At 44.1% G+C, this 18,747-nt stretch overlaps 1 protein-coding gene across 1 annotated transcript in view; it reads right to left on the reverse strand.

Annotated features, from left to right (window-relative positions):
• Positions 1 to 18,747, reverse strand: part of LOC147632432 (uncharacterized) — a 130,692-nt gene that overhangs the window by 69,416 nt on the left and 42,529 nt on the right. Inside the window, exons 2-10 of the mRNA XM_086807256.1 lie at positions 18,516 to 18,580; positions 18,227 to 18,314; positions 18,029 to 18,111; positions 16,782 to 16,920; positions 15,315 to 15,409; positions 13,209 to 13,311; positions 13,004 to 13,066; positions 828 to 935; positions 604 to 662 (exon numbers count right to left, since the gene is read on the reverse strand). Coding sequence (XP_086663382.1) covers positions 604 to 662; positions 828 to 935; positions 13,004 to 13,066; positions 13,209 to 13,311; positions 15,315 to 15,409; positions 16,782 to 16,920; positions 18,029 to 18,111; positions 18,227 to 18,314; positions 18,516 to 18,580 — 803 coding nt within the window. The remainder of the gene's footprint in view (positions 1 to 603; positions 663 to 827; positions 936 to 13,003; positions 13,067 to 13,208; positions 13,312 to 15,314; positions 15,410 to 16,781; positions 16,921 to 18,028; positions 18,112 to 18,226; positions 18,315 to 18,515; positions 18,581 to 18,747) is intronic.

The following is an 18,747-nucleotide window of genomic DNA, read 5'->3' on the forward strand; positions in this document are numbered from 1 at the left end:
TGGTTTTGTCGAAGAGAGAAGGAAAGCTATCAAGGAGAGGGAATAATGCTTTTGGTTTTGTCAAAGAGAGGGAGAAATAAAGAAAGAACGAAAGATATGTTAAGCGTCAACTAAAGACCCAATGGTCTATAAGTGATACAATAATGTCCATGGCATATCTCATCATGGAACGGAAAATAAAATAAAACAAATCAAAACTATCTCAGTGGAGTGATACAAAACTGTCCATGGAAATCTCATCATGGAATACAAGGAACATGAAACATGAGAGGAGCATCAACCCCCAATAGATGGTATACCACACTCCAAAATATCAAGCATGGGGCTACTGAGTATGGCCACAGCAGCAGGCAGCTTTTATCCACAGGTGGAGGCAAGGCTCATTCGTCACTATGGGCTCAAACCACCCCAAATGGCACTACAGCCCCCAGTGTGTCTTTTCCCTCCCCCTCCCCCAATGTAGGCTCTTCCTAGAGTGAGTCCCCCCTCTTGCACTTCACTTGAGGGATGTACAAATATGTTTTTCCTTTTATGACTAATGAAGGACCTTTTCTCAGGGAAAAAACACTTGTGTCTAATAAGAATGCACATTACACATTATACCTGTCAATTTTGGTAACTTCTGCTTCATTACAAGACTCACGAATCTTTTCGATCTCCAACTGCTTCAAAAAAGGCAATTATAAATACTTTCTTCATAGCCCTTTTTTCTTAATTGTTCCAAGGAATTGAGAAAAGGCCACTTAATGACTGATTTCTTGTTTATGCTTTTAAGGAAACATCAAATATGCTTCTGAGACCCTGCAACATGCTTTTGTTTATAGTACCTTGCATGACTTTGCACAATCATAGTCTTCCTCTTGTACTGCGGCTTGCTTTTGGCACTCTAATTCTTTTATTCGCCCTCCAAGAACTATTCTTCGCTCAATCAAATGCTATTGAGTCAAAATTACAATAATTAATTTAATATGCTTCTTATTTAGGTTTCTGAATATACCTCAAAACAAAACCACAAGACCCATTGTTTTACAACTAAATCGAGAACACTTGATTTTGTGTGACTGCTAGAAAACAAATATTCATATTTGTTCCTAAGCTTTTATGCGTACATCACAAAAGCCAACTTTACATGGTCATGAGTTTACTTTGCTACATATAAGGCAAGTCCTCCAATTCTAACCTTGTCACATAGGTGGCAACTTTCACATGCTGGATAGTAAGGGATTAAAAAACCCTTCCCTTTCCACTAGTCCTTGTTAAAAATGTCAAACTAAGATGACTTGCTCCTGGAATGGGTCGTTCCAAATGTACAGTTCACACCATTCTGTGGTGCAGTGGATTCTTCCTGGGAGATCATTTGCTAATATCATGACATGGTTGATTTGGACAGCCAGGATGCTTAGCAATTATTGAGGCACCAAGATATACTATACTCTGTCAATATGCATCATTTGGGAGATATTATACAAACTCTTATAGCCACTTGGGAATGTATCCAGGTCCTTCCGAATCTGCACAATCTAGGCGCACTGCATTTCTTGGGGAAGGGGATAATGCGATATGTTTCTCCTCTACTTTCTTAGCATCATCAAATCGCAGACTCACTATGACCTTTCTCAAGATATTGATGTCGATATGCCTCAGCCTAAATAATCTTAGTGATTAGAAAAGGCAAAGATTGCCACACATCACTAATTTCATTGCTCTTACGCATGAGGAAGGTTCTTGGAAGTGACACGACTATCTACAAGGAAACACCTTTCAAACAAAAAACTTTTCAAGAAAAATTATTCACATAACAACCTGGTTGGTACACTGACGGAGGTTGATTTGATGCAGACTTGCAGTCCATCTAAGACACTTCTCACTGGAGGCGCCTTGGGCATCTCATTTATCTTTCAAGACTGGACATTGGCTTCCCCATTGGTGTCCTTAGCAGGTTCTCTAGCAACCCCCAAAAAGATAATCAAAGACAAGGATGCAGTTGTTGAGGTACATCAAGGCACTCAAAATTCCAGTATCACCCACACTACCTATAGAACCTTGACTGATAAATGTGACGCAGACTGTGTCTTGGATCAGCATAAAGCAGCTTAAAATGGCACTCATCAAAAGAACCTCGCATGTTTTGCATCCTGCAAGACATTGCATTTGATGTGGATTTTCTGGGACAAGAAGGCCATGCAAGAGCATTAAGCTAAGTTGCAACAGAGTTACATGCTTGCAGCAATATAATATATACCCAATGTTCCATGCTCACTCAAAGCATATTGAAGTTTGACCCCAAAATCCATAAACGCATCTTCTTGTGTGACACATCATGCAGTCCAAAGGTTGTCATTTCTACAGCCTTGTAACAATGAACCATATGTGGGGTGTGGAGCAAATAATCTCCTTCTTGCTACCAAATAGCGTAGATTTCTTGCTACCAAATAGCATAGATTTCTTGCTTTCCAACAGCAGCAGCAAGCCACATGAGCACCAGCTCTCCTGCCAACCCGAAAGCAGCCAGCACCACGCCCATGAGTGGACTGTGAACGTGAGAGAACAAGCCCATAGTACCTAAGTTACTCATGAGTGGACTGTGAAAGTGAAAGAACAAGCCCATAATGCCTAAGTTATTCTCATAGAGGTGCATGCCGCTTCTAGATGAGTCAGTCATGCACCTGCATCTTAGATGTCTAATAATATGAGTCATCCAGAACAAAGAGTAGCTCCCAAGAATCTCATTAGGTATGCCTGGTTGACAAAGGTGATAAAGGTTCAAGAGCCAACAACACTTGCTAAGGTCCAAGAGGACCCAAGTGGATGGCAGGCCTAACAATCATAGTACCAATTCTTTCTCATAAACCACACCAGAGATCTTCTGTAACATGCACAAGGTCATGGCACCAAGTGCATTTACATAGAAAAAACAAGACTCATATCAATCACAATGGGAAAACACACTATGCACAAGGTCATTATTGGCATCAGGTCCCTTGTCCCAAGCCAAGGAGCCGTGCAGATACCTTCAATAGAGGCTTTGCCAAAGATCAACTGTAGCAGCATTACATCTGCTAAAGCGAGTTTACCCTCCTCCTCCTTTTTTTTCTTTTTCTCATGAAGCGTGGACTCTACTAAACCCCAAAGAACATCCTGCATCTCTGGCCCAATGAAATCAGATTCCACAACTACATCATGGTCTTGTACAATGTCTTCAACACATGAGCATTCCACCTCTTCACTGCCATTCACATGTTCATTGGCAAAGCAATCCTAGGCGTGTCCTTCCTTATCAAAACAAGAACCCCTGGTGATCCTCTTCATAAACTGCATAATTATCATAATCTGAAGAATTTATGGGAAAGAATACATCTACATTAAAGACCAATATGCATTACTGATGTCAACACTTACCAAAACGTCCTCTTTTCCAGAGTGTTCACTTAGAGCACCAACACCCTCCTCTACATCATCACAGGCAACCCTTGTGAGCACACATCCACAGAATTGTCCACATATTGCACATTGTCAGCACCTTGGTACCGAGTAATAGCATTGTCATCATGACCCAACAAATCTTTCTCTACAACATAGCATTGTCTTATGCTAGTTGTAGATATTATACACTTTTGTTGTACCTCAGTAGGTGTATTTTCCTTTCATAGCTGTTTAGGACTTTTTTTAGTCCTTTTTGTCTTACTTTTGATGAGACACCATCAGCTGTGTACTATGTTTTGGTCTCATAGGCCACTTTGGCCTTTCGCAGACATTAATATATCTTTCTTTCTTTCTATGCCACCGAATTCATCCATGTCATCTGCACTCTCTTCATGACGATGATTACCATGGTCTGAAACTAATCCCAAATACTCATTACAGGCACAATTGTGATGCACTACCTCAATGTCTCCCCTCCTTTGTTGAGCCTTCTTTACATCTCTCTTCATACTCCACCTCTTCTCTTTTCTAACTACATACTCTACTGCATTAAGTTGAAACCTGGTCAACCATCTACTATTGCATGGATAGTGGGGTGCCATTAATCTGCACAGTCAAGCAGGGGCTCTGGTAGTATGGGACAGAGGTGGTAGAATGGCTTATGCCCATACAGCCCACAATCTGTTTGCCATTGACTTGGGGTTGCCCACCACTATGAGCCCCTGACTTGGGATGTGGTAGGGGAGCTCATATGGATTGCAATTGGCCAGATATGGGTTTCATCCCACCACCTTAGAGTGGAGACAGGAGAGCTGACCACATCTTCAGAGCAGGGAAGCTCATACAGAGAACCAAGGAGGAGAGGATCTATCGATTATGCCACACAGGGGTTGAGACAGAGGAGCATTACATATGTCACTCTGCTGAGTATATACTGAGATCCACAAGAGGAGAATCATTGACTTCCCAGAGCAACATTGCCTAGAGCTCTTTCTACTCGAGCTCTAGAGACACAGGGACACTTTCTTGAGAGAGCTTCAGCCCCAGCACACCCCGACCCCTCCCGATTTTGAAGTCCAAGGCAGGGTTTCAAATACCATGCCTGCTTTGGACTCTAAAATCAAAACTCGATGTGGTCATAGAAATAAATTTCTATTGACATCTACAAAAGAACAAAGGGTCTATGAGAGCAAAAGTGTTATAATGTGTCCATGAAGAGATAGAATCATGGAAAAAGCATAATTACAAAATCGAAGTAGAGTTGGAAGAAAAAAACAGCCCTATAAGTGACAGTGGTACAATGCTACAATGATACAATGTGAGGGGACCAAAGTGGGTCCTCGACATTTGATTGTATAAAGGCTCTCCACAGCGGGTGCCTATGGAGGGGCACTCTAGTATCTCTGGAGGATCTCACACATCTGAATCTCTTGGGCGGAGCATCTCCTCGAGCTAGTGGGGCTTGGGTGTCTAGCTCGCTACCTGGATTGCTCTATCTAAGGAGATGCCTGGGGGAGAAAGAAAGAAAGAAATTTCTATTAACGTCTACAAAAAACCAAAAGGGTCTATGAGCCAAAAGTGTTACAATGTGTCCATGAAATGACAGGATCATTTAAAAAAAGATATAGAGCTAAGAAAGAAAGAAAGAAAGAAAGTTATATTAGGTCTACAAGTATAGGGTACAATAAGTGGTGGGATATGGGAGAGCTGAATAAAAACAGTCAATCAACCTTGTATGTTAGGCAAGGGCCCATCCAGGATGACCATCATGGGTGATACAAGAATGCTAGAGATGGCAATCATCTACTAAGAGGATAAGGCTCTGCTCGATGGCAGGCCAAGATCTCCTGAATCCAGGGCTGACGAGCTGGGCGTGGTCGGTCTCTGACGGGACGAGGGCGTCTAGCTCTCTAGAGTGTGCGTGCCCGATCTGATGCGACTCCCATGGGCCAAGCGAGAGGGCACTGTGGTATAAGCTCCCATATCCATTGTGATGGGCTCTGCTGGTGCCTCCCTATCCAACCCTCTAGGCTCGAAAAAACTAGTGATGGTAAGCTGAGAGGAGCACTGTTGGGGGCGAGGATCTCTAGGTAGTGTCGGCTGAGCTCCAGTAGGAAGAGTCCAAGGCACCTCTAATCGGGGTACTCCGTGCTCCAGAAAAAGAGTCCAAAGCCCTCTCTAAATAGATAGTGAAATGTCCATAGTAGGCTGGGCACTGGCAAACATAGTGGTCCTCCAATCCCCGACTGACAGAGTCTACATGTTCTGTCCTCTCTGGGCATCCGCTCAGCTCTACCAGTCTCTATCCTCAGTCTATGGGATGATACCCTAAGTTGGCCAATGGCTATCCTCATAGCATGGGACATGAAGGCATCGAAATAATTTGGTCTCTCGATGAAACCTTCTGCTGCGAATCTCAGGCAATGGTCTCTCGAGTGTTGCATCTTGGTAGGCAATGGGCCTACCGGTGTGGTCCATGTGTTACGTGTTTAAAGTCCCAATAGATCGTCTTGGATCACCCGGTTCTTGTCCTCATGTGTAAACCTACCGTATGGGGAATCTGGATCATATACTAAAATGGAGGGAGCCAGTCCATCTGTAATCCATGTGCCTGAAACACGGTGAGTATTGTGCCATACCAAGATGAATGCTCTCCTCTGGCCACTATCTGTTGTGAAGACTGTAGTGCAAGTTGGGGGAGTCGAAGTGGATCCATCTCCCTCATCCTCTGTATATAAGTGACTGTCTGGAACATTCCTCCATCAACATAGGAGCCATAGCAAACTCTGCATGGATGATTTGGTGGGGAGCAGATGGCTTGCTGCATATCATCCGTGAGGCCATCATGATCTGAGGACGCTCTATGCGCTGCCAATATGCCGGGGATAAATCTAGTGCCCAAAAGGGAGCTGCATACATAAGTGCCGGGGTGACTAGGGTCTCAAAAAGCCAACCCTTAGTGCTTGGCTCCTAAAAATGCACCTGGAAACACTCCCTCTCCAATAAGGCTAGAGCTGCATATCCTCTAGTGAGTCTATCCTAAGTGATCTTTGTACAGCCTACAACTGGGTAGGAGGCCAAAACCCGGGAACATAAATGATCGATTTCAAAGTACGGAATACCATAACCTTGGTTTTCCCAAGGTTGACGGAGAACCCCCTCTGTGTACAAAAAGTCATGTAAAGTATCCATGTGCTTCTGTAGCCCCCCCTCAAAATCTGCAATGAGTACATTATCATCAGCATATAAAAGGACAGAAACAAGAATACCTCCTGGAAAAGCTCCTCCACCTCCAGTTCTGTTAATGAAGTCTGCGATCTCGTCTACGTAAAGTCCAAAGAGGGTCAGAGATAGAGGGCATCCATGTTTCACTCCGATGGTGAGACCTCCTCGGATAGTCCTCCCGGGCATCTCACCCTACCAATAACGGACTCATATAAGACAATGATAGCCAGATCATGTCAGGCGGGCCCCTGAGATGCTGTGAGCGCTGTAGGAGATGGGCCAGAGGCACCGTATCAAAAACTTTATGCAAGTCCACAAAGCAGCAGTATAGTCGGCGGCCATCTGCCTTGACCTGCTCGATGATAGCCTAAAGCGTGGATATGTGATCCAGCGTGGAGAAGGTCCTCCTGAATCCTTCCTACCATGGTGCCCTGTATCCCACTCTCTCTGCTAGTTTGTTAAGCTCAGACTCAAGTATAGATCCATAGAGCTTTGCCAAGATATGGCCGATCATGATGGTTTTGTAGTTTAAGGTGAGCAAGGGGGGCGAGTCGGATGGTGGGGGGCAGCGGGACGGGGGACGGGGGGGGGGGGGGGGGGGGGGTGTTGTTGGTTTGGGGAGGGGAGTCGACCATTCCATCTTATAGCTAGCCAACTTTACAAGGCTGGTTGTGATGGTGTTCTCCGACGGTGTGTCAGTCCCCACAAAGTGCCCCACTTGGTGGAGGATGCTCACAAAGGACCAAGAGGTGGGCCGTATCCCAGACACATTCTAGGCACCCTCTTGTTCCAGCATGGACTGTGGTGGGCCAACCATGTTCACGGATTCTATTAAGTTTGCTAAATATTGCGACATCTGCCAACAGTGTGGTCCCAAACCCACCCATCTATCGAACTGCCCTATCCACATATCCCTTGACTGGTCACCATTTGAGCGGTGGGGTATCGACTTCATAGGACCCATTGATCTAGTGGCCCAACCCAGTTGATGCAAATACCATAGTCACATGGGACGCGAAATGGGGATGGGGAATGGGGATGGAAAAGATTGAGAATGGCCATTCCCTGTGACTATAGAGTGACATGGGACGGGAATGGGAACGGGAAGATGCGGCCATCCCCAACATTCCCGAGTCTAAAAATGCCCATTCCCTGTGACTATGGCAAATACATCTTGGTGGCGACTAATTATGCCACTAAATGGGTTGAAGCCATAGCTACCATGGACTGCACGAATAACACAATGGCTTGGTTTTTATACGAGCATATTCTCATCAGGTTTGGCTATCCCTTGGAAATTACCAATGACAAGGGCTCCCATTTTGTTAATGAAATCATCACCATCTTACTTGCCAAGTACCAGATTTTTCATCGGAAGTCGTGTTCTTACTATCCTTGGGCCAATAGCCAAGCCGAAAGCACCAACAAAGTGCTGTGTCACTTGCTCCAGAAGCTGTGCCATCAACACCCTCACCAGTGGTCCGAAGCCTTCCTAGGCACTTTGTGGGCATACCGCACCACCTTCCACAGTGAAGTCCCTTTTAGTTGGTTTATGGGTTGGAACTTGGAAGCCGTCCTACCCTTTGAATTTAACAACGGATCATATCGGGTAGGTTCCCACCACCCACATGCCGTTCCCAATGTTGCTAATGTGCTCCGTCTGACAATCTTGGATGAAACTCGGGCAATGGCTAATCAAGCTCTGGAGGTGGAGCAGAATAGACGAAAGGCCTGGCACGACCGCCGTCTCAGGAAGCCCAAGTACAGTGATGGCCAATTGGCCCTGGTGTACCAAGCTTGGTATCTAAAACAGGCTGAGAAGTCGTCCCCATGTGGGAGGGCCCCTTTCGGATCCATGAGATCCTTCCCCATGGCGCTGTTGGGCTCCATATATTGGATGGCCGCCCGCTCCCTTTACAGATACATGTGTCAGATGCCATGCGTATTGTGATTGGCCAGCTCGTGAGCAAAGAAGAAAGTTTGTAGCAGGTTTGACGCTAACCATTAGAGCTGAAGTGAATATGTTTCGCCCACATTCTCTTAGCACTACCAAATCTTTAGCTATCAATTGTGAGAAGAAAAATGGTACTCCTAAGGAGTTTGAAGCACCAGATCCATCTACATCAAGAAACCCTAGATACTGACCCTTTCCTAGACCATTTAAAAGGCCCAAATTTGGTAGTGGTAGCACCAACCAGCCGCAGTGAATGAACAGTAATAAGCCAAATACATCTACAAAAGGAAATAAACCGGTTACATCGATAAAGACTAATAATAAGCCTCACATTTGCTAAAGTGTTACAGGTGCAACAAAGGACTAGACCATATGCACATAAGAGAATGGGCGTTATCATATGTGCTAGAGCCACGAGCCTGTGCCACCCAATCGGTCAATTATACCCCAAGATCTCATCAATGTACAGCCAAGAGTGCCCAAGAGAGTCAGCAACCCTGCTTGACGCCAATAGTGCTTCTCATCCCTCCACAAAGGCCCCTTGTTTGGTGCTCTCGGTCATGGACTCATAAAGTGCCATCACTCCCCAGATCATCTCATGTGAAAAATGGAGCTTTTGTAAGCGCCCAAGAAGTAGTGATATGGGGACCAAGTCATAAATCCACAAAGCAACAATAAACCTGGTGCCAGTGTGCTCTAGCCTCCTTAATCATGGCCCTAAGGATAAAGATGTGATCCAATGTTGACTAGTTCCTTCTAAAGCGTGCCTGTCTTGATGTTCAAGGTCCAAAGTGTAAATCTGTGCCTCCAATAAAGCCCCATAGATCTTGGCCAAGGTATAACCAATCATAATTGTGCGGTAGTTATTGAGATCCGTAAGGTCTCTGTCACCAGCCTGGACATTTCCCAGTCTGAAAGGGGTCTGGTGGACTCCAGGATGTTTAAATATTTGGAAAGTACAAGCTTTGGGAATGGGGGATTATCCTAGAATACAAAGGACCACACTCCTAAAATTTAGGAGAGTTGCTATTTTTGGCCCGACTCCGATGGAAATTCTGTTCGCGTCATTACATCTGGAATTGAGCAAATACCAAGAGTTGGCAAAGTGCCTATGACAGAATGTCTACCAGTTGGGATATTTTTAGAGGTAAAGATTATGGAAGGACCCATCTCTTAGATTGGGACATGTGGCAAGAAAGTGGACCAAAGTGAGACAAGTGGCCTGACACTTGTTAGAAAAAGGATCAAAGTGAGACAAGTGGCCTCACACTTGTCACTTCAGCTATTGTGTGGCTCTCCACTTGTCATTGTAGCCTTCTCTTGCCATTTTAGCTCATGGGAGGCCCAAATCTATAAATTGGAGCCCCCCCTCTTCATTAATGGAGGCTCTCTTGCTGCACACTAGCCTCTACCACCGTTGAAGGCTTCCCTAATGATGGCTACTCTCTTTCTCTCTCACTTGAAGGCTGCCCATGAAGAATACCGGCTGTTGGGGACTGTTTTGGAGGCTTCCATCGCGAAGAAATACTGAAGGCAAGGGTATTCAATCATTTATTATGATTTCTAGCCATTGTATGTGTTGTACCAGCATTTGTACTTGCTGTACCTACTGTACCAGCCACCGTACCGGCTGTACCAGCCACCGTACCGGCTGTACCAGCTTCTGTACTTGCTGTACCTACTGTACCAGCCACCGCACCGGCTATACCAGCCACTGTACTTGTTGTACCAGCTTTTGTACTTGCTGTACTTGTTGTACCAGCCACCGTACTGGCTGTACCAGCCACTGTACCTGCTGTAACAGCCATTGTACCTGCTGTACCGGCTGAATGGAGAGTTGTACTTGCTGTACTAGCTCTATTGCATGAAGACCCGTGGTTTTTGGGGAAGAATCAGTACCCACACGGAGGTATATGGATTATATTGTTGGCTCGGCATTTCTACAGCCTATGTTCCGGCTTGGTTGCCTCGTGTTGGGCTGTGTTATGGCATTTGTATATGGATAATCCGGCATCTCCCGTGGGGAGAGTAAGGCCCTCAAAGCTTGTACATGATATTATTCTCCTTGGGTAATAAAATACTCCAAGGGGGGGGTCGGCCCATTCCGGCCTCTATGCAGTGTCACTCGTGCAAGCTCCATTTGCAGCATTTGTGGATGTTTTGTCCAGCTTTATGTTTTATGCAAAGTGATGATGGATATGTGTTAAGGCTGTGGCCATATTTAAATGTTTTAATATGCATTGATGGTATCAACAAGTGTGTCAAAGGCCCTAGTCCCCCGGGCACCCGCCGCCGCGAGTTTCAGTCTCCTATCTTATGGATGGGAACAATGGTGTTTCTGGTTGGGAAGGCCTTCACACAAAGTCCATAAAAGATCTGCAGAATACATCCTTAATACCTCTAAAAGTGACGAGCGAAATGCCTTATGTTGAATGCAATCACTAGGACCATCCTAATCCTCATTGTGCATACAAGACACTTGTTTTTCTATACTATATATATTGTAAAACCTTTGACCATGATTATAAAAAGTGCCCCGCTTCATCCACAATGGACTCAAAACCTCCATCTCCCGTGCACAAAACAGAAATAGTCCAAAGGGTAGAAACTGCTCAGGAGGTAGTTAATCGAACACTTCAGTGTTTCTATTGTCATGGACCTCACAAGGTGGCAGACTGCATAGTTTGGAATACTTTCATGCCCATAGTCATTGACACCTTGCGACCAATGTGTGAACGATGTGCCATAGATCACATGTTCCAAGATTGCCCAAGACGAGTTGCTTCAATGCAACTTTTCTCACAAAATACAACTCTTAACATCTTAAGTGTACAAAATGGGCAATTGTCCATGGTACCCTTGAATGTGTTTACACGCTTACAAGCCAAGGCACAACAAACAATCAAAAAGAACGTAAAAGACAATACCTCAACATGGGTAGAAGAACATGCTTTAAAACAGAACCCAAAAGAGAAACCAAAACCTTCTAAAACCAAGAAAAACAAAGGATAAAAAACTATCAAAACCAAGGTCGAATTAAAAGACAGGGAAAAGGAGTCTATACAGGACATAAACCCAAAAAGGGACAAACACGAAAAGAGCCAAACGCTATACAAGATGCAAAAGCATCTTGAGGAAGTGGATCCATGTGCAAAGTGCTCCATGCAAAGGTCCTCTATTGATCCTTAGCTCTACCACTATGCAGCTTCAACAGTGCTTTGGTGACATTGGCTATGGCAAAAAGGCTAGCGGAGATTGGGTAGGGGATGTGGTCTAGGACAGGGGAGGCTGATTTGGAATGTTTTATAGGTGGCGTGTGTAGGTCTCCCATATAAATCGCTCAAGGATGGGTGTGGGTGTCTTCCTTTCCTCCAAAAGGCACCATGCATCCAAGGTGTCCACACTCAGAACAAGTTGGTACAATTCCAATGTGTGCCCTGCCAAGAATGCATCCTTCTTCTGGTGGGTCAGGCAACAGAAATCTCTATACATTTTGCATGCAAAGGTCCGTCCAATCTCCTTCTCCCGGAGAAGGTGAAGCCGCACTACTCTACACTCATCAACATACCACCCGTTCTGAGGCAGTGAGCCACCAAAGGTTATGGAGAAAAGGATGTAGAATGGATGTGAGATGTGTTGTGATGGCTGAGAGTGATGATGAGAGATCGTGGTCGGTTGTGTGGCGGTATAGGTGATCATAGTAGACTAAGTCAAGGTCATGATGAAAGTGAATGCGGTGAAGGTGGAGGTAGATCTGGGATGGGTGGCAAGAGGGGAGTGAAGGATGGTGAAGTCCCAAACATGTCACATAAGAGAAGGAGACTCCATCAAGTAATCCATGGTGCTAGAGCCACCCCCATGAGGGAAGCAAGTCATGCTATGTGAGGTGGGCCAACGGGACATCCTGTTGTAGATCAGCAGCTCATGCATGTCTCCCATGTCCAAGAAACTCCTGCCCATATCTAATGATGTGCCCAATGTGCTATGATGTCCCCCTTACCCAGCTCCATAGGATCTATCTCTGCAAGCATAACTGGGTCTGCATGAAAGTCGTACATATGCATCTGCATCTCTGCTATGTTTGCGAAAACTATGGCCTTCATTTGATTAATGCCCCTGACAAAACCATGAGGGGAACATATTAAAAGTACCCCAACTTCCCGGACACTTTATTTGACCAAACACTCTCACAAAGACATTTAATAAAAATCATGTAGCATTACTTTTATTAATCCAAAAACTATTCCAACCTACATGACAAGTAAGAGACCTCTGCCCTATGGCTTGCCCAAAGTCATTACAATAAGCCTTCTTGCACATCGTTTCAGTGTGTGGTGCTTGTTTATCTAAGAATATTTGAGTTTCATGTTTGACATGAGTTACTTCATTGCAGCCATTTACCTTAAGCCTTTTAGCTTCATCATAATCTTCATTTTGTACAGCTTTTAATTTCTCTTTTCGTAACTGCATCCATCATATTGTAAATGAAATTAGCCAAAAACACTTTGACTACTATAGTTCAGTTCTCATTTTATGTTACAAAACTAAGGAAAGGCAGGACAGATATCTTTCCTGATATGGTTTGATAGGATGGTCAAGAACATACTAGTATAATCTCTTGTGCAGTTCTCGAATCCATATTGCTTAAAGCATCATTGGCCGAATTGTTAAGAGCATCATTCACCACATTAGGAGAGGGTATGTGCACCCTGCACTCAAATTTTCCAAAAGCACATTGTTGCAGCCATTAATCTCAACACAACCTTAAGTGATGCATCAGACAACAGTATGTAGAGTACAATTTAAAGCTTTTGAGGATGCACTATGAGACCAAGAAACTCGACTATGTGTACAATCTGTAATAGAAGATGATGTCTGCAGCATCCCCTAAATGCTATTGCAACAAAGAAATGACAAATTAAAAGACCAGTAATCTAGCAGGTGCAAGAAAAGTGTCCTGAAGTACGAGCGAGTTCAAAACAAATGCTCCTCTAATAAGGCTGCAGCTCATTCTCAAAAAATAGGTTTGCAAAGCCATCAAAGAATCTCATCTTTTAAGGGCCTAGCTGTAGAACATATTTCACGACCTGGCTGGCTATGTAGTTGGTGCCTTCTCTGGACTATGTGTGATCTCCTCTTGTCAATAGATGTGGCTTCACAAATCCTCCGTACACATGAAGTTGCAAGTGTCCAAGATGTCTCGAGACAAAGTGAGCTTCAGTCAAAGCTCTGACTAGGTGGACTTGGCACTTTAATTTGGCCGATTATTGGAGGAGAGAGTCCAGAGGCTACACCAGGGCACAACAGATGTGAGAGTCCTCCTCGCCCCATGCCCCATGTATGATGTACTACACCCCACCATCTCCACTGGGTGGAATTAGTAGTATACCACTTATCATGATTGTACATCTATAGCATGCTAGAGAGTGACTGCATAGTGAGCTGCATATGACTAGGATTAGCTTTTCATTTCAGTTTTTCTTTCCATGATACTCAGGACATGGACTTGTTGTATACAGATTTGTCTCATAGGCCCGTAGACATTCATATATCTTTTCTTTTTTCTTTTTCTCAAGAGGGGCTGTTAGCACAGTTAGATGTCATACAAAAGTTTTGCCAAGCTAAAGACCTTGGAGTTGACCTTGGTGTGACCAAGGTTATGATCTTTCACTCTAGCCTACTTTACTTGCATATAGGTTTGCAAGCTTGAAGTCGCCACCACCTAGATAACTCCAACATCATCTGCATAAATGCAAAGCCAATCGCTCCAAAAGAATCAACAAAATTTTTCTGGTTCCTCTGCGTAGAGTCCAAAGAGAGTAAGGGAGAGTCTAGTGTCATCTATCTCCTCTGCTGAGAGTCCCTGCCAAAAAGATTCTTGCATCCTAACCATGGTAGAAGCCCTCCAAACTTCTTAAACCTCTTGACACAGCACCTTCCTACCATGAGAAAAATTAGAAGGGAAAAAGCTGAGCATGAAAACATTGAAGCTGCCCCTTGAAAAACTAGAAGATAAAATATGGAGCTTGAAGACGTGTAGGGGGACCCTTCACCAAAAAAAAAATAACAGAGTTTCTTAAGGATTCCCCCTTGCTACCATTCTTACCCTTCTTAGAATCCTCTTAAATCATTGGCGTGCTAGAGGAAGTCATATTGGAAAATGGGCTGGTAACCCTTGTACCCCAAAGACCTCTCTGTAGGTCTAGTTTTAAATAAATAGTTCTTGGACGCAACGGCCAGTGATGAGAAATTAACTTCAATGTTCTTTGCTCCCAAGCTAAATGGCAATTGGTTAGATAGAATGGGGCTCAAAAAGGTAGCCTAGGTGAACTCGCAAGTAAATTGATCTCCTTGCCATCCTTGGACTTGAGTAATTCTCTGAATAGTAGTAGCAGTACCAGTCCGCCTGGCGGAGCAACATAATAAAAAAGGTTTTCTAAGGCTGAAACATAGCAAGCAAAATATGAAGCAACCTTCCCCATGTCAAAGTCCCAGCAACAACCACATGTATGGAAATTCAAAGCACGTGCACATTACCTTAGTCATTCTTTAGTAATTGAAACGCTAGGTTTGTATTATGGCGCACGGAAAGTAATTTTGGCACACTTGTCCAAAAATTTAATTAAATTGGTTAAATTATACAAAAGAATGGTTGGCTAAACAGAAACTTCTGCAGATATTGAGAGTCTGTTGAGAACTAGTAGAAGCATACCAGGGAATTTTTAGGAGGGAATTTTCTGTCGGAATAGACTTCATACACTGATCAACCAGAGGCTCTCCTGTGATTATCAGAGCAACTATCCCCACCTACAGCAATATCCCAAAAAAAAATGCAATGGCACTTACTTTATATTACAACAGCACTACAAACCATTTTAATATTTTATAAATGACAACTTACTCGGTACCATGCAGAGGATGCCGAGTACTTTCAGATGCATGCCCCATGCTAATTTATAAATCATCCCTTGGATATATTAGTCCATCCACTCTGACCACATATATTTTCCCAAAAATAGATCCTTCCATTAGTTATAAGAAGTCTGCCAAAAGGCGTAATACAACACTGTCCAGGACAGTGGAAATGAAGGGGGGGCTCCCTCCATGGCTGGCCGCTCTCTGAGAGGAGGGGGGGGGGGGGGGGTGGAGGGGGGAAACCAAACTGGTGGCATGTAATGCCATGTGACTGTGCCCTCCTCTCTGGAGAAGAAGGGACCTTTACTCCAGGTGCAGCAGAAAGCACCTCTCTGGAGAAGAAGGGACCGGTGCAATAGAAAGCAGCCCGCCGTCTCTGCATGAGCTCAGAGTTCCTTGTTGGCACTCTAGGCATCCCTGCAGGGCGTTAATGAGATCAAGACAGATAGCCTGAATGGTCTCCGCAGGGGGAGTGGGCTCACCTCCAATTGTCTCACTGCAGAGCACTCTCCAAATGTGCCAGGCAGCCAAGCTGAAAATGAGGTCCCAGTGGCATGTGCCAGTCTCTGGGGTCCACTATCGCACAGGGGCTGTAGCTACTGACACCGCTGAAATGCGGTGGTGCGAGAGCACGAGGGCTAAGCCTCCTCCGTCGTCCTCGTAGAATAGTGTTGGGCCAGCCTCTGCCAGCCAGGCAACTGCCCCCAGTAACAGTGCAGACAATGGCAAGGTCGGAAGTAAAAAGGCGAAGAATGTGCCGCCAGACCTACTGGGCCTTCGGGAATCCCAAAGACAATGTTGCCATGACTCACCAGGGCCATCGCATCTGCAACACTTACCAAAGGTGGTGTTTGTATTTCTATTTCAGCTGTGGTTTTGCCTTGCATCATTGAACATGGTTGAGATGCCAATGGCTAAAAGAGGTGGACATGAGAAAGCGTCTTGGGAGGGGTTTATACTCTCCATTCAAGCAGAGATGTAGCATGGAGGGGATCATCCCAGATACCAAGCTTAGTCTAATGAGGATTGTTGGTCGTTCGGGGAAGCATTGGTTCATTGATCCTTCTCCTCACATAGTGACTCATGGCTCTTAGTGTTTGTGGCTGTATCAGTTTTCAGTATGTTTTTTTTTTACCTTTTCTATTTGGTACACATATAAAGTGGGTAAATTTTACTTGTGGTGCCAAACCTTTCATAGAACACAGGTAAATTTCAAAAAGAAAAAACACCCATTATGATAAATTTAAATGCAGTAGTTAATCACCTGATTGTAGGCATTCATCTTATTCACAAAGCATGTATGTAGTAGTAAACGAACAACCACGGCATGGGAATCGATACTTATTTTCTTCAATTCACGAGCTTGGTGCCTTGTCTTATCATTTGGATCCAAAGAAACGGATCTGCCAAATTATATAGCAGTATTACAATGTGTATCATGGGACATGACTTGAAAACTGTAACAGCTGTAAAAAGAGAATCCCATAGTTAAGTATCATACATTTAAGTTTTAGTTCTCTAGATCAGCTTTGTTAGCACAACATAGGACTGGCTTATGCATTCGAATGATATGTTCTTGTCAAATGTTCAACGAGGAGAGCCCGTGGAAGTTGCACCATTCTTCTGGAAAGACTATTTAGCCCTCCATGGCCTCTATACAACCAGATCTCCAGACCCGTCTTCCAGAAAAGCTCCAACAATCTTCCATTCCGTGTCCACAGGGGGGGTGATGGAGTCAGAATGGTGACCCTGAAACTGAATCCAAGAAACTAACCTGCATCGTGCCTCTATAATCATAGATTGTATGTGTATGATCTGTAGATATCCCCTCATGAAAGGAGAGCCCATGGAAGTTGCACCATTCTTCTGGGAAGACTATTTGGCCCTCCATGGCCTCTATACAACCAGATCTCCAGACCCGTCTTCCAGAAAAGCTCCAACGATCTTCCAGTCCGTGTCCACAGGGGGGGTGATGGAGTCAGAATGGTGACCCTGAAACCAAATCCAAGGAACTAACCTGCATCGTGCCTCTATAATCATAGATTGTATGATCTGTAGATATCCCCTCATGAAAGGACTGTTCAAACTGGAGGCAAGGCTTGACATCCCTATCATCTTAGCCTCGATGGTGCTTACATGCTTTGTTCCTCTGCCTTGCAAGGGGGACACTGACTTGGAGATTATAGCCAGATTATTTGAAATATGAACTGTCTACATGCCACCTCCATGCCAATGAAAGCATCCCAACTTCCTCAGAGGCATTTGACATCGGATTCAAAGATATTCAAGTTTGGCATACAGCTCACATTCTATCAGGTTGGCCCCATGTTTTCTTCTCGCCCACAAACAACTCTGATATGGGGTGGTAGTACCATGTACCAGATTCGCTTACCACCACAATCATTTACTTGTAGTAGCCTTCACAGAATGATACTTGACGTTGCTTCTAGACTAGATGATTAAGGGTGAGAATGAGGCATTAATAAAACATGGACTCGTATTGTAACCCACCCTAATTGTTTCATTTGATTGATAGACTTCTTGTTCACCCATGGCGACTCTGAACTCACAAAAACTTCCACCTTTGATGCAATCTGCATAAATTTCAAGACAGTTTTGATAAACAAGTGCTGCTCTGAGTTATGTAACACCCAAATAGCTTCTTAATTTATTTGAGAACTGTTTCCTGTTAAGCTCCAATGTTCCCACCTTATACTCATGACACAAGAGTTGTAAACTTGCTATGTTTGACGGGCATTCCAATTCCACCACTAATTCTTGAGGGTAAGGACAAAACCTGTAATCCTGCTACCATGAGAAAAAAGACTCTCTCTAAAGTATGCACAACATATTGAAGACTTCAAGACATCAATGCAGCAATACAACCCTCCGTTCAAACACACATCATTAGTACTTCATGCAAATGAGATTTTACCACCACAAAGTGAATTTTCAATCATAATCCACTTAAACTATATCATTGAAGTTATCTCCAAACCTGGGGCTTTGCCAACCACGCCCAAGAACCCCCTTGTTGAGCTCACTAGCTGGAAAATTTTCATCCTGCATAAAAATTTCAACCATTTTCACTTGGAATTCCGAATGAATAAGTTTTTTTTTTAATGAGAAAAATATATTGTATACTATTAGTATGGAAAATCACCCAGTTACATCATAAAATATACCTAAGAAAGTTTTTTTCCTTCTTAGACAACTTGTTACACCCTTCA

This window comes from Cibotium barometz, chromosome 13 (genome assembly GCF_041138505.1).
Source record: "Cibotium barometz isolate CiBa-2024 chromosome 13, ASM4113850v1, whole genome shotgun sequence".
Classification (NCBI taxonomy): Eukaryota; Viridiplantae; Streptophyta; class Polypodiopsida; order Cyatheales; family Cibotiaceae; genus Cibotium; species Cibotium barometz.